Source organism: Mandrillus leucophaeus, unplaced genomic scaffold (genome assembly GCF_000951045.1).
Source record: "Mandrillus leucophaeus isolate KB7577 unplaced genomic scaffold, Mleu.le_1.0 Scaffold345, whole genome shotgun sequence".
NCBI lineage: Eukaryota > Metazoa > Chordata > Mammalia > Primates > Cercopithecidae > Mandrillus > Mandrillus leucophaeus.
Window position 1 is genome coordinate 408,146 of NW_012103643.1, and position 16,963 is coordinate 425,108.

Sequence of the window (16,963 nt, forward strand, 5' to 3'; positions counted from 1 at the left end):
TCTTCTGCCTCCTGGCATTTGAACCCAAATGATGATTGCTGCTGAAATGGATATATCTAGTACTTTCTATATAACTATATTAGTGATTGTATTTTAAATGTATATGGCATATGACTTGTAAAATTCTAGAATAATATTTATCCTGGAAGTCATGCCTTCTGTCCTGAGAGGTATAACAAGTCTCTATAATGTTTACAGTACATGTGGTACTCTTAAAGAGGCAGTATTTAGGAGAAGGCAATTCTATTGTGCTTTATAAAATGTAATTAAAGTTTATATTGTAATGTTTTATATTTGGGTTGTTTGTCATGGAATGTTAGGATTAACTGTTGTGCAAACATAAGATATAATAATACTAATAGGAACTCAAGGAATGCAGAATGAAATATAAACCCCCATCACTTTAATGGGTTGGTGAAATCTCCACTCCCTAATTTCATACTGGGTGGTTTGGTAATGGCCCACACTTAATAATGAACATATTAGAGAATTGTGAAAATGTCAGCTAATTGAGTGATTGAGTCATTTAGTCTTAGCCTGTGCTGCAACTAGCAGAGCAAAACTCATCAGAAGGCAGAAGCCAGATCACTAGGAAGAAGGCTTAAGCCTACGTGGTCTGAAAAGAGGTGAAGCAGGCAGGGAAACTGAAATGTTTTGTAGGACTCTGGAGAAGAGCTTCCAGGCAAAGCAAAAGATCTCTAATGAGAAGTACAAAGGAGTATTAGGCAAAGCAGTAGGCTAAGAAGAGCCCTTTTGTTGGCAATAAAGATGCATTGGAAATGAACCAGTTGTAAGGATCTCCTTACATGATTTTCTAACGTGGAACACGTCAGTATTGCCAAACATCATATTTTGTAGATAAAGGAAAGGGGATAAGTGTAGTAGATAAGAAGTAAATAATGTGTGAACCAGTCAGCCAGGAAGTGAGTTGAGTGTGGGGTAGATAATGGGGAAGGGAAAGCAGCAAAGAAGGAAAGAAACCTGGAAGGAAAGGAAGGTATCTTTCTCAAGGATCAACTGTGGACTGTGGGATGTATTATTTGTATTTGTCCTTTGAAATACTGGTTGTTAATATTTCTTTGGTTCTTTGTCAATTTTTTAATATATATTTGCTGAGTGCTAGGAAGATTTTTCCTTTAAAGTTTCAGGATTTGATTTTTGTTGTTGTTTTTTCTTCTCAATAGAATAATCATAATAGCCTGTCTTAGGAAAATTATTCTGTGGTTTATATTCATTAGCAAGATAACATTAACTTTATAGCAGAAGAAATAAGGCAAAGACCAGACTTTTGTCCTTTCAGAATCAGATTTCCCCATTCTTGCACTACATTTGTGTAGTTAAGTGTTGCCTTTAACTTTTATCATTTAAATGTTTTGTCAGTTTTCTAAGTGTCAAGCACTATTCTGTCAAGAATAAAAGGATAAGAAGACAGAGTTCAGATCAGTGGAGAGGATGGATTGATTAATAGATGGTCTTGGAATAATTTATTAACTCTTTGGGAAGAATACTTATGTTACTAGTTTGAGAAAATACTTTATGCAGTACATTTAAGAATATCAGATTTAGAAACTTTTGATTGAAACTCTGGATTTATACTTAGCTAAATAGAATCCAATGTTTCAGGTCATTTTTCTTAAACTAAAACTTTTTTTTGTAGCATCTGCAGAAAAAGAGGCAATCAAGGGTACATACTCCAAAGTACTGGATGCATATGGACTCTTAGGTGTTTTGCGGTTAAATCTTGGTAAGTTTATCATTCAGTAGAATTCATTCATTTTTTCATTTCTATTTTGTAATTCTAAGGATTTGAGAGGGACTAGCTATGAATTATTGTAGACTCCTTATTTAAGCTACACGTGTGCTAACATCTTTTAAACATTAATGTAGCTAGTGTTGTGATAATGTTTGTTGCCCAAAAAGGCATGCTACATGCTCAAAGTCATGTAAGTCTAAGTTTGGAGACAGTCTCTGGTGTGACCACTTGAAGAGATAAGTGTCAGTTGTCAAAAGAGAAAATCAGAACATTTTCCTTTTTGTTGCTTCAGTGCATTTAGGAAAAAGTGTCTTCATTAGAACTACACTGATTTTTCTTGGTTTATAGTGGAAAAGACATCTGTTTTGAATTCAGAAAGTCTCTGCTTGAGCCTTTTTTTTTTTTTGCCACTTAATGTCACCATGAACTGCAGAATAACCTTTGCAGTTACTAGTTTATCTATAACTGTGCGGCTCAAAGTGGTGCTTCAAGATTGGTACTGGTCCATAAATTATTTTGTTATTGATCCATGATAAGATAAGGAGCTTGCACTATGATGTAAATCAACATGTGGCTTCTTTCATTGATAAAGTCTTACTAGAAAAAAAGGTCAGCTAAACTAAAGGATGAACTTAGTAATATACACTAGTAATACACTTAGTAATATACACTTAGTAATATACACTTAGTAATATACACTAGATTTCCATTCTAGTGTAAGCATCCTTTCTCACTGTGAGCTGGTAACAGTTCATGGACCATACTTTGAGTAGCACTGTTCTATAAAATGGAGATTTGTCGTTTGTTATGGATTGATCACATATAAAGCACTGTGCTTAGGTGCTTTGCTGATTAGTCCTGGGTAAGTCTCACAGTGTACTGAGGTATTTGCTTTAATCTCTTTTTATAAGAGATGGTATCTCAGGTTGGTTATGCTACGTACTGAAATTGGTCCAGGTAATACGTAATGGAGCCACGATTCAGGGCCACTTCTACCTGTGTCAGAGCCCATGCTCACAGTATACCATTGTTCAATTTCAACTTTATATTAATTTCATAGACTTTTTGTCACAATTACATGAAAACAATCTCTATGAAAGTTTTTGTAAACCAAATTGCTTTATAAATTGTTACCAGAGACTTTTGCCCATATGTCATCAATATCATCAGCTCAAAATAGTATACCATTTTTTCAACTTTACTATTTACAAAGAACTTGTAAAAATGAGTGTGAATTCATTATCTTATCTGAATTTTCTGACAGTCATTAAACAAAAGTAGAGAAGGTAACACATACTTTTTTATTTGATAAAGTTTTTTTCTTGTTTGTTTCATTTTTTTTGAGATGTACTTTTTACTCTTGTTGCCCAGGCTGGAGTGCAATGGTGCGATCTCGGCTCACCGCAACCTCTGCCTTCCAGGTTCAAGTGATTCTCCTGCCTCAGCCTCCTGAGTAGCTGGGATTACAGGCATGCGCCATCACGCCCAGCTAATTTTTGTATTTTTAATAGAGATGGAGTTTCTCCATGTTGGTCAGGGTGGTCTTGAACTCCCAAACTCAGGTGATCCGCCCGCCTCGGCCTCCCAAAGTGCTGGGATTACAGGCATGAGCCACCATGCCCGGCCAATTATTTGATAAAGTTTTTATAGCCTCAGAGTAAGTTCAGGAACAGTTTTGTGTGAGATTATCCTGTTAATGTTTAAATGCTTTATTATACTTAATATATTTAAACAAGGATTTTTTTCAACCAAAATGTCTAGTGAATTTCAACACATCCATGATAAGTTTAAAATAATCACAATGTCAGATTTTAAAAATAGAGGTGCAAGAAGAAATGGAATAGCTTGAAAATGTTGGGATTTTTCATCCAGTAAAATCTTTGGGTTTTGCAGGTGATACTATGTTACATTATCTGGTCCTAGTCACTGGATGTATGTCTGTTGGAAAAATTCAAGAATCTGAAGTTTTCCGAGTTACTTCCACTGAGTTTATATCACTGCGAATTGATTCTTCAGATGAGGATCGCATTTCAGAAGTGCGGAAAGTTTTGAATTCAGGAAACTTTTATTTTGCATGGTCTGCATCTGGCATCAGTTTAGATTTGAGTCTTAATGCACATCGTAGCATGCAAGAACAGACAACAGATAATAGATTTTTCTGGTGAGTTCATTTTTTCCCTTTTGGTGATTTGGGACATAACATGTTCAGCAGTTGTTCAGTCGTCAAAACCTCCTCACCATGACAGCAAGCAAGGAGGAAGGACCCTGAAGACCCTCGATGCCCCTTTTCAGCAGCAAGTAGCTACAGAGAATGACCTCTGCTCCATCTCCCAAAAGATTTCTGGGTCCCCATGCCTTGAGGGGGAAATGTAAGAGTAGACAGTCAGATATGAGCAGGCATGAGGGGGAGGTATCCATGTTGGAAAGAACGCCCCGGAACACCTCTTAGGATGCCCAGTACTCACTCCATGGTTGAACTGTCAGAATGTTGTTAACTAGATCCTGATATGGAAGGAAAAAGGCAAAGGGGAATTCCTGAGAGCCGAGCAGGCACAATGAGTACAAAATTGATGGCTATACCTTCCTGGGTTGGTAATAAGCAGTGCCACCATTAGATAGGATTCATATTGATCACTCATTCCTGTGCATGTGCATTAAGCACAGTAAGGGAGGATCCCCCAAACCTTGGTGAGAACTGGGTAAAGAAAGAACTGGGATAATAGAGGATCACAATGTAGAATGTCTTGGGGGTGTTTCAAGCAGGGTCAGCCCACTCCTCTCTTGGAGTGTACTTGTATTTCCCCCAATAAAACTTGTGCTTGCTTTACAAAAAAAAAAAAAATGTTCAGCAGTTGTTATGTCTAGAAATAACAAGGGATAGACATTGCTAATTGAGTGTATCCCTCTTTCTTTCTCTGGAGTCCTCAGCTGAGCATGGCAGGCAGCCACTGTCGGTTTATTGAAGTTGGCATGTGACATAAAACCCCTGTGCTCCACCTGATCTAGACTGAACTTTCATTTCAAAAATACATTTAAAATAGTTGTGTAAATTTAGAAATGAATTTAATTGTAACAAAACTGTGCTACTCACATTTCCTATTCTTGGTTTTGAGATCTTGTCTCTGGCAGCATTCCCTTTCTAAGCCAGCATTCCCTTATTATTCTAAATTTTAAGGTTATAAGTAGGTGGTCTTGATTCAAGAGCAACAGACTGTGAAGTAGTAGTATACTGGGACAAAGTCTAGTACTATAATAAGGTAGGACTTATGTAGGTAAGTGCAATGTATTTCATAATTATGCATAACTGTGCTGTATTCTAAGTAGGCACAAATGATGAGCAGAACACATGGGACTATAATTAGCATTGTTCTATTGCAGCAGACCAGATTTCTAGTATAGTGGTTCTGTTGTTTACAGCCAGCATTGATGTTGACTTTTTCCGTTGATATCTTGTGCAAATTATGTTTTATTATATTGACATATGGTTTAAGGCCAAAGTTCAGGACTCTCTGCTCTTGGCCTCCCTTAACAGTTCAGATTCAAGGTGTTTCCTCTTGTGTACTTTTTCTCTCTCACACTTTCACTGTCACTTACATAGTCCTTGAGTAGCACATTCGGGTGTCACCCATTTGCCCTAGCTGTCAGAAGACTCAAAGTCAACAACAACCTTAGGATAAGAAACTAACTTTAGAGCAACAGCTTGGTCACATTGTAGTTCACATGGAAGTATTTTGACCCAGAGTGGTGGCATCAGGGAGAAGAGTGGACAGAATAAAAACAGAGTTTATAGCATTATGTGTTAGATACTTGGGTTTAGCAAAGGAGGAGACCATGAGGGAGGGGAAAGGAGAGAGAGGTTGCAGGGACTAACAGGGCAGATGAATGGACATGAGTTCCTGCCTGCCCAAAGAAGCTAGCAATGATGGGATGTACTTTTGTGTAGCATTCAGAAATAGGCTTCCAAGAGTTAAAACCATGTCAACACTACACTTTTTCTAGCAGAGGATGTTGAAGTCCTTTGGAAAGGTAAATGTGTTTCAGCTGTCCTTACATTTTTTTCCCCTCCTCATTTTACCCAAAGTTTCTTAGATTGAGAGATAAAAGCTTTCATACAACAATTAGAAGTCCAAGCAGATGCAGATATATTGCCTAGGTTTAATCAATAGGAATGATTGGTTGGTTGGTCGGTCGGTCGGTTGATTTTTTTGAGAGTGTCACTCTGTTGCCCAGGCTGGAGTGCAGTGGCGCGATCTTGGCTCACTGCAACCTTCACCTCCTGGGTTCAAACAGTTCTCCTGCCTCAGTCTCCCAGGTAGCTGGGACCACAGGCGTGAACCACCATGCTGGCTAATATTTTTGTGTTTTTAATAGGGATGGGGTTTCACCACGTTGGCCAAGCTGGTCTCCAACTCCTGACCTGAAGTGATCCCCCCACCTTAGCCTCCCGAAGTGCTGGGATTATAGGCGTGCGCCACTGTGCCTGGCCTCATTTTTTTTTTTTTTAATTCACTTAAGAGTAGAGATGAGGGCAAAGTCAGATAAAAGAAAGCCTGAGGTTTGTCCAGTAGGAGACAGGTTGAACAAAGGGACGGCTAAAGCACCAAAGGTGAATTTTGCTCATTTTACAATTTTGCTAAGGATTGGGATTCTTCAGCTTCAGTTTATATAGAAAAACAGAAACTTTTGGAATTCATTGTGCATACCCTTGCACTTAATAGCAATATTTTCCAGGATACAACCATGTAATTTTTGTAGCCAAAGAGTGGCAGATACCTATCACAAAACCCAGATAACTTTACTCCATTGGAAATTCTAAGCTGCTGCCAGTCAAAAGTCATGTATAAATTTAAATGCTAAAACAGTGACACACTGACAGCAAAGAAAAATGAAAACTGACAGCAGAGAGAGAAACTCTGCCTGCACAAAATGCATAGGATTTAAGGTCTATTTAAATGGGGACAAGTAAGTTTCTTGTAACTTTGCTGTGGCGTAGATCTCAGCTGTGGTGTTTGGACATACTGGGTCACAACCAATTTGAACTTTGCCGCAGATCAATGTGGGTAGTAGCAAAGTATGGAAGTTTAAGTCAATGTATTTTTAAAATAAGTAACAGTTATCAGATTTAACATTATCCCTGTAGTAACCTCATCACTCATTTATATTCCCTTGTGCTTTCCTGGATGGATAAGAGGGGTTGGGGTCATAGCTGGTTTTCCAGAACTTCAGGTGACCACCCTTTTTATCTCTATTGCATCCTGTAATCTGAGGGGCTGGCAGGGAGTTGAGGGCTATTGCTGTGAGTCTTCAAGAGAATGCTATTACATCTTTTATACCTTATTTAACACAGGAAGAGAGAGAGTACGGAGCACTTAAGTAGAAGAATTCCACTTAAAACCTAGAGAACCAAACTTCAACAATACAGAAAACTCACTTTCAAATTGATAGAGTTTTTCCACTTAATATATTTTCCTTAGTGGTATGTTGTTAGAAGTTTCTTTATATGTTCTGTGGAGGTCTAAGGTTCCAGGAGAGACCCCTGAGGGATAATCAGGGTGAGATGGCCAACCCAGCAAGGCTCAGTCCCAATCCCCACTTTAGCCATGGCAGCTTTTATCTGTATCATAATCATTGGGCTTCTGCATGTTTGTTTGAATAAATTTTTTTTCTCTGAAAAAAGTTTGGAAACCAGGCCACATCTGTTACCTAGAATGCTAAAAGTATTTGGAGTGATGGTAAACCCTATGCCTGCACTTTCTAATGTGGTAGCCACTAGCCACATCTTGCTATTTAAATTTAAATTAATTAAAATAGAGCCTTATAAAAGTCAAGCCTTAAAAGTAGAGTTTCGTGGACGGGCGCTGTGGCTCACGCTTGTACTCCCAGCACTTTGGGAGGCTGAGGCAGATGGATCACAAGTTCAGGAGTTCAAGACCATCCTGGCTAACACTAACACGGTGAAACCCCGTCTCTACCAAAAATACAAAAAATTAGCCGCGCATGGTGGTGGGTGCCTGTAGTCCCAGCTACTCAGAAGACTGAGGCAGGAAAATGGCATAAAACCGGGAGGTGGAGCTTGCAGCGAGCCAAGATCCTCCACTGCACTCCAGCCTGGGTGACAGAGCGAGACTCCGTCTCAAAAAAAAAATAAAGAAAAAGAAAAAAAATAATTAGCCGGGCGTGATAGTGCACGCCTGTAATCCCAGCTACGTGGGAGGCTGAAGCAGAAGAATCGCTTGAAACTGGGAGGCGGAGGTTGCAGTGAGACGAGATCACGCCACTGCACTCCAGCCCGGGCGACAGAGCGAGACTCTGTCTCAAAAATAAATAAATTAAAAAAAAAAAAGTAGAGCTTCATAAATTGGGGTGGGGACATGCATATGTAATCCTTTTTGGAACAAGTTAGGTTATAAATACATTATATATAAAGACATAACAGAAATGGGCCATAGATACTAAAAACACAAAAATACTCCTTTTCTGTGGACCATAGATCACATGTTGAAGGATCTCATTTTATAGCCCTGTCTTCTGATCCCCAGCATAGTAAATGTAAATGAATTGATTTGTTGTTTGTGCCTTTAAATTTAATAATATTAAATTAATTTTCCAGGAGATTATTTTTAAAGTCATACTTTGTTATTTAGTATTCCATAAACTAATCATTTATTTCTTTTCCTGTTAGGAATCAGTCTTTGCATTTGCATCTCAAACACTATGGTGTGAATTGTGATGACTGGTTATTACGTCTTATGTGTGGAGGAGTAGAAATCAGAACAATTTATGCTGCTCATAAACAGGCAAAGGCTTGCCTCATTTCAAGATTAAGCTGTGAACGAGCTGGGACCAGGTTTAATGTCCGGGGAACAAATGATGATGGTCATGTTGCCAATTTTGTAGAAACAGAACAGGTATATATAGTGTTTTATATTACTTAATTAATGTATTATAGGAGAGGTACAGAAAATACTAGAATAACAGATTTTTATTTGATTCAGAACTCATTTTAACATCTATAATGTTGTTTTATGATTGTTCTTGGTTACTTATGGGCCTTAAAAAAAAGGCTTCCCTAAAACAAACTTATTTTGGTCTGGCTCTTCATCTAGGTAACAAGATGTCACTAATCAGCATGACATAGTCAATGCTCTGTGTTTTGGTATTGAATTTTAAAATCCTCAGTTGTAGAGCTAGACAGCTTGTTTTTTTGTGAAGTTAAATTAAACCCAGCTCTGAATAGCAAATATATGTACCATCTAAAAATTAGAAATTATGATTTTTTGGCTATGAAACTATATGATTATAAATTCAGGCCATGAACCCAGCCCAACACAGATCTTCAAATTAGGTTACAAAGAGCTAAACAAAATGAAATATAAAGACATGTATGTAAAATATTAAGATTTAAAAGGAATTTATTTTTAAAAATTGTGAATCTTATGCTTATATTTTTACCAATTTTTTTGGTTAATATCGCTAACAGAAAAAAAAGTCAAGCGTGTATAGTGGCCTATTTTGGACAATTGTACATGAGAGTTAGATTATAAAATTTAACTAGTATGTGCCTGGCGCGGTGGCTCACGCCTGTAATCCTAGCACTTCAGGAGGCCGAGGCAGGCAGATCATGAGGTCAGCAGATTGAGACCATCCTGGCAAACATGGTGAAACCCCGTCTCTACTAAAAATAAAAAAAATCAGCCGGGTGTGGTGGCGGGCGCCTGTAGTCCCAGCTACTCGGGAGGGCGAGACAAGAGAATTGCTTGAACCCGGCAGGTGGAGGTTGCAGTGAGCCGAGATCACGCCACTGCACTCCAGCTTGGGCGACAGAGTGAGACTCGGTCTCAAAAAAAAAAAAAAAAACAAATTAACTAGTATGCAATAGATTTTAGTCAATTTGTTTTTTTTTTTTTTTTTTTTTTTTTTTTTGAGACAGAGTCTCGCTTAGTCGCCCAGGCTGGAGTGCAGTGGCGCGATCTCGACTCACTGCAAGCTCCGCCTCCCGGGTTCACGCCATTCTCCTGCCTCAGCCTCCCGAGTAGCTGGGACTACAGGCGCCCGCCGCCTCGCCCGGCTAATTTTTTGCATTTTTAGTAGAGATGGGGTTTCACCGTGTTAGCCAGGATGGTCTCGATCTCCTGACCTCGTGATCCGCCCGCCTCGGCCTCCCAAAGTGCTGGGATTACAGGCGTGAGCCACCGCACCCGGCCGTCAATCTAATGTAAGTGTAACAACCTTTCTGTGGAAATAGTTTACATATTTTTTTTTTTTTCTGTAGGTTGTATACTTAGATGACTCAGTTTCTTCCTTCATACAAATCCGAGGATCTGTTCCATTGTTCTGGGAGCAACCAGGGTTGCAAGTATGTGTTTGACATTCAGTTATTTTTATTTTTTGAAAAATTTTCATATTTTCTAAACTTTCTGGATAGTTTATTAATTAATTCATTGACAGTTCCATTATTCCATCTAATAATGTTAACTGGATTTACAATTAAGGATCTGAGTACAGAGTTTCTGGAATTATCTTAGATATTTTTTCTTTTAATGCTCTTTCAAATAGCCATTGAAATTCAGCTGCTGTATTTAGTGTTAAGAATTTTGAAGTCTTTATAGTGTATTGATTTTCAATGTGATTCCATATTTATTACCTTCTTATCTTAGTATATAATGATTTAACCTCTTTAGGCAGAAGAATGTAGTAGATAAAACAAAGCCTTGGGAACCAGACTTCTTAATTGAGATCCTTACTTTACCACTACTAGCTGTGTGATCTTGGGCAAATAATTTAACCCTTCTGTGTCTGTTTCCTTATCTGTATAATGGGAATATTAATAGTACTTACTTTATAGGGTTGTTGTAAGGATTAAATAAAAAGCACTTAGAATAGCACCTGGCCACCAGTCAGCACCATGTAAGGGTTAACTATTGTTGACATTTTATTTTTATTCAAAATTTATTAGTCCTTAAAGTATGTCATATTTACTTTAGGATCTAGGTATGTATAGTCTAGTAAGTTTGGTGCTTCAGCATATAGTATTGAGAAAAGAGAAAAAAAATTCTTGCTTCCTTTATTTGACTGCTGGATCTCTTATGTCGTAGACTGGTTATTGCAGAGAAATATTACAGACCACTTTAACCTTTTTAGTAACATTTTATTTAAGACAGTCTAACAGTTAACAAGGATTAATCCTTGTACTGCTATGCAAAAATTCTTGAATTCTTGTCAAGACGATTTGACTTGTTTTATCTTTGTAGGGATAACTTAAATAGATATATCTTTCCCCAAATTTCCCTTAGGAGAGAATGCCAACAGAACCCCACTTCTCCTAAGCTTTCATGATCAACAATGGGTGTTTGGAATATTTGCTTTAAGAACATTGCTGAAACCCTGATGTGATGCAAGGTGAATGCTTTTGTTTTAGGGACAGGCTAGTGTTAGAGATTCTAATAACCAGTTTATGAGCCCTGTGTTACACTGTCTTCGTGTTATTTTATTTACATTTATTTGTATATTTATTTATTTGAGACAGGGTCTCACTCTGCCACCCAGGCTTAAGTGCACTGGTGCAATCACGGCTCACTGCAGCCTTGATCTCCCAGGCTCAAGTGATCCTCCCACCTCAGCCTACCAGGTAGCTGGGACTACAGGCACATATCACTATTTTTTGTAGAGACAGAGTCCCACCATGTTGCCCAGGATGGTCTTGAACTCCTGGGCAAACAGTTCTCCTGCCTTGGCCTGCCAGAATGCTAGGATTACAGGCCTGAGCCACTGTACCTGGCCTGGTTATTTTAATAAGGAGTTCTGAATTACAGTGTTTTGATGATCCAATAAGGTTGGGTCCTGAGTAGTTACACTGAGGGATCTTCCTTGAGTGGGACTTCCTTGTTCATTCCTTCTCCTGTGTGCTGCAGCCTTCCTATACAGTCTGTTTGCTAATGTTATGTCGTGATAGGTGGAAAATTATGGATTTTTATTTTTTATTTATTTATTTTTTTTTGTGACAGAGAGATGCTCTGTCGCCCAGGCTGAAGTGCAGTGGTGCGATCTCGGCTTATTGCAACCTCCACTTCCCAGGGTCAAGTAGTTCTCCTGCCTCAGCCTCCTGAGAGCTGGGACTATTAGGCGCGTGCCACCACACCTGCCTTATTTTTGAATTTTTAATAGAAATGGGGTTTCATCATATTGACCAGACTGGTCTCGCACTCCTGACCTCAGGTGATCCACCTACCTCGGCCTCCCAAAGCACTGGGATTACAGGCATGAGCCACCATGCCCGGCCAGGAATCCTCATTTTTAACCAAGTTCTCTACCACTCAAAGTCAAGAACTTCTGTTTTATAAGATCCTACTCTAATGGCTGTGAAGCAGCCAGTCCTGACCAAGTGAAGAGTAGCCCTGTTACCATTAGTCCCAGCATTCTTCTAGGCAGTGGGACTTTCTTTTTATTCCTACTACTATCCTCTGAGTTAAGGTTTTCATAATTTCTTCTTTTTTTTTTTTTTTTTTTTTGAGACGGAGTCTCGCTCTGTCGCCCAGGCTGGAGTGCAGTGGCCGGATCTCAGCTCACTGCAAGCTCCGCCTCCCGGGTTCACGCCATTCTCCTGCCTCAGCCTCCCGAGTAGCTGGGACTACAGGCGCCCGCCACCTCGCCCGGCTAGTTTTTTTGTATTTTTTTTTAGTAGAGACGGGGTTTCACCGTGTTAGCCAGGATGGTCTCGATCTCCTGACCTCGTGATCCGCCCGTCTCGGCCTCCCAAAGTGCTGGGATTACAGGCTTGAGCCACCGCGCCCGGCCCATAATTTCTTCTAGCCTGGAAGATTCTCACAGTTTTCTGTCTTGTCCCTCAAAGCCCTGCTTCCTGCTAACTCTAACAGGTCTTCTTATTTTTTATATATATTATGTCTGTCAGATTTACTAGGCACTTGTGTCCTTATGATCTGGTTTACTCAGCCTATCCAACTGCAGGCCTTGCAGTTTTCTAGCAGGAATCCTCTACTTCCAAAATTAAGAATTATTTTCATTCAGTGGCCACTCAGATCTCTTTGTTAAATACTTGAGTTCTTCCCATGTATGTTATTTTATGCTAGGTGCTATGGGAGATTCAAAGATATAATGATGCTTCATAGAGAGCTGGCCATTTGGGCATTCAGGCCTTTTATGGAAAAGGTAAATACCAAGATGAATTTGTTTGAGGCATTGTAAGAATTGTCATAAGGTGTTACACAAGTAAGATGACATTTTTAGACTGGCAACTTACTTATAATTTCCTTTGACTTGTGATTTTCCTTTTACTTATTTCCTTTCTCTGAAGTTCTTTAGCATTTATAACTTACAATACTCAGTATACTATTATACTACATTACAGTATACATCAGTTTATTAGTCCATTCTCACATTGATATAAAGAAATACCTGATTCTGAGTAATTTATGAAGAAAGAGGTTTAATTGGCTCATGGTTCTGCAGGATGTACAGGAAGAATGGCAGCATCTGCTTCTGGGGAGGCTTCAGGAAGCTTCCGATCATGGCGGAAGGCAAAGCAGGAGCGAGGAGTCTCACATGGTGGGAGCAGGAGCAAAAGAAAGATAAGAGGGAGGTGCTACACACTTTTAAGCAACCAGATCTCATGAGAACTCACTCACTAGCATAAGAACAGTGCAAGGGGGCATAGTGCTAAACCATTCATCAGAACTCCACCCCCATGATTCAGTCACCTCCCACCAGACCCCACCTTCAACCTTGGGATTACAATTCAGCAAGAGATTTGGGGGGTACACAGATCCAAACCATATCAATAAGTCAAAAAATGGTAAACACTGTGAGATCTACGCCCAATTTTTGGTTGAAATTTCAGAAATATGTGAATATGAAGCAGTAATATTGATGGAAAATGGTTTTCCATACCACACAATTAAATGATTTTTAAAAATACCTTTAATGCAACTTTTTTCTTCCCTGCTGAGATGGAATTTAGCTCTTGTTCCCAGGCTGGAGTGCATTGGCACAGTCTTGGCTCGCTGTAACCTCCTCCTCCTGGCTTCAAGTGATTCTCCTACCTCAGCATCCCCAGTAGCTGGGATTACAGGCATGTGCCACCATGCCCAGCTAATTTTTGTATTTTAGTGGAGACAGAGTTTCACCATGTTGGTCAGGCTGGTCTCGAACTCCTGACTTCAGATGATCCGCCGGTCTCAAACTCCTGACCTCAGGTGATCCACCTGCCTCGGCCTCCCAAAGTACTGGGGTTATAGGTATGAGCCACCACACCTGGCTGCAACTTTTTTTAAATTGGATAAAGTTATGGTTATTTAAAGCCTTAACACTTTCTGGAGTGCTACTTTTATCACAATTGGCAACAGCTCTCTTATTGTAAAACTTTTCTTTCAGTGTTGAGTAATAAAACCTAGTCTAGGAGGCCAAGGTGGGAGGATTACTTGAGACCAGGAGTTCAAGACCATCCTGGGCAACATAGACACCCAGTTCTACAAAAAAATAAAAAAATAAAAATTATCCAGGCATGGTGACATGTGCCTGTAGCCTCAGCTACTCAGCAGGCTGAGGTGGGAGGATCCCTTGAACCCAGGAGGTTGAGGCTGCAGTGAGCTATGATCGCACCACTGCACTCCAGCTTGGTTGACAGAGTGAGACCCTGTCTCTAATAACACAAAAACAAAAATCTAATCTAGTCTAGCCAGTATATTGCTATGAGAGCTGTGATACATAGCTGGATGTATATATGTGTTGGGGAACAGTGATGGAAAACAACCACAGGCATTACCTGGAAGACGTGAGAACTGGATTTTTTTCACCTTAAGCACAATTGCAGTACTATGCAAAATAAATGTTAATCAGTAAACAAAATGCTAAGTCTTGAACTTGTATAGAGTGATAGGCAGTTAATCTGGGATTACTCCAAAGAAAAAGTGTCAACTTCTTCTGAGTTTTCTGCAGTCTGAAATGCTTAATGTCCTGGGACATACATCTTTCAAATTTTAAACTTCTATGAAGATTATTAAGTACTATAAAATAAAACACAGATGTGACATTAGGCTAATTGATTTCTTATTTAAAAATTAAGGAGAGAATCCCCTGGTTATCAGAATACTCATTAGATTATCTGACTTAGTGAGTGCAGTGAGGGATAATGCTTAATGAATGATAATACTGTACTGTTAATTCAGTTTTGGATTTGGATGAGCATATTAGAGTTTATCTTCTGGTTTTACTTGTCAAATTGCATGACTGATTTGACAACCCTCCTTTTACACCCTCTTTAAAAGCATTTTGGGCGGGGCACGGTGGCTCATGCCTGTAATCCCAGCACTTTGAGAGGCCAAGGCAGGCAGATCACGAGGTCAAGAGATCGAGACCATCCTGGCCAACATGGTGAAACCCCATCTTTACTAAAAATACAAAAATTAGCCGGGCGTGGTGGCGCGTGCCTGTAGTCCCAACCACTCGGGAGGCTGAGGCAGGAGAATCGCTTGAACCCAGGAGGCGGAGGTTGCAGTGAGCCGAGATGGCACCACTGCACTCCAGCCTAGCAATAGAGTGAGACTCTGTCTCAAAAAAAAAAAAAAAAAAAGCACTTTGTTCACAGGTTAGCAAGAATGAATTTTGGGCAACTTTTTTTTGCCCGCCTCAGTGGTCCTTGTTATGATTGGGCAACCTTCATCCCAAAGTCTCAGAGAGAAATGTGTAAATTGAAGTTCAGAGAAATAAACTGGTCTCACCTATCTATTTCTTCTTGGCATGTTGTATCTTTCTCAATTATGCCTCATCTCTCTGCTGTTCTCCTATGTAAGAAAAGAAAACTTATAACAATATACAATAGGTAGATATTTTCCATCTTGTTTAATTTGCTTAACCCAAAATTTCTGATTCCGCAAAATGTGCAATTACTATAGTTGGGTGATGGCAAGGTTGACTTGGAAAGTCTGCTTTTCCAGGAAGGAATGATATTCTCAATTTGGTGGAACTTTTGGTGAGGGAGAGGTGAATAGAGTATTCAACATAGCAGAAGAAAAAAACACATAGACATTTGTACTGGTAGGCAGCTTGGAGGAGTAGGAATTTAGGTCAGAGACATAAAATCTCATCTGAATCTCTTTTGGAATTAGTTATGTTGATCTCAGAGTTATTTCACCTGTTGGTATTTTAGTTTTTTTAATTACCCAAATGGTAATACTGTCTGTTACACAGGGCATGTAGTTTGAACTTAAAGTAACATATATGAAAACACCTTTAAAAATAGTTTTCATCAATAAAAATTCCTATTAGTTTACGAATATGTCATAATGAGGTAACTTCTAGTTATTTTTTTGATGAGGTTGGTTTTTTTAAAAATAAAGGTGGGGGGTGGAAATCCCCTGGAACTTTTTTTTATAAAAGCATATCATGAATGAAAATCAGTTATTTGATTAACAACTGTGTGTTCAACAAAGAAATTGTGAAATATTGTAAGCAGTGATATTTCTTTCGTCTGTATGTTGGTTTTTGGTGTGATTAAATATATTTTTCTTGTCTAAGGTGGGATCTCATCGTGTCCGTATGTCAAGGGGATTTGAGGCCAATGCACCTGCTTTTGACAGGTAAGACAATTTTTACATAGTACTTTAAGTTTTGATATTGCTAAGCAGTGGGACTACTTATATTTACTGATTCATTTCAAACTTTTTTGGCTTTAAATAAAATTCCTTCTGACTCCTAATTTAATTGAAAGACAGTGACACCTACTGTTATGACTTCTGGGGGTGGTAGTGATGGAAGTGTGGGTCTTAATCTCTTGACCTTAAAACTTCCTCTGTGGGCACATTGTCCAGTATAGCAACCACTAGCCACATGTAGCTGCTGGGCACTTGAAATGTGTGACTAGTCTCAGTTGAGATGTGCTGCAAGTATAAAATGCACACTAGATTTCAAAGACTGCCTTAAAAAATAACAAAGAATGTAAGGTGTCTCATTAGTAAAATCATGTTCGGTATATTCAGAGTATTGGTTCTATCCTCACATACCAAAATCTGCACATACTCAAGTTTCACAGTCGGCCCTGTGGAACCCATGCTTATGAAGTCATCATTCATATTCATGGGTTTTGCATGCCAGGAATACTGTAGTTTTGATTCTTGTTTGGTTGAAAAAATCCATATATAAGTGGACTTGCACAGTTCAAACCTGTGTTGTTGAAAGGTTAACTGTAGTTGTTTTATA

At 39.0% G+C, this 16,963-nt stretch overlaps 1 protein-coding gene across 5 annotated transcripts in view; it reads left to right on the forward strand.

The window, feature by feature from the left end:
* The window catches only part of SYNJ1 (synaptojanin 1), a 104,614-nt gene that overhangs the window by 25,151 nt on the left and 62,500 nt on the right, over nt 1-16,963 (forward strand). For all 5 annotated transcript variants that reach the window (XM_011989040.1, XM_011989042.1, XM_011989039.1 and 2 more), the window contains exons 3-7: nt 1,658-1,744; nt 3,647-3,914; nt 8,436-8,661; nt 10,026-10,109; nt 16,283-16,344. In XM_011989040.1, coding sequence (XP_011844430.1) covers nt 1,658-1,744; nt 3,647-3,914; nt 8,436-8,661; nt 10,026-10,109; nt 16,283-16,344 — 727 coding nt within the window. The remainder of the gene's footprint in view (nt 1-1,657; nt 1,745-3,646; nt 3,915-8,435; nt 8,662-10,025; nt 10,110-16,282; nt 16,345-16,963) is intronic.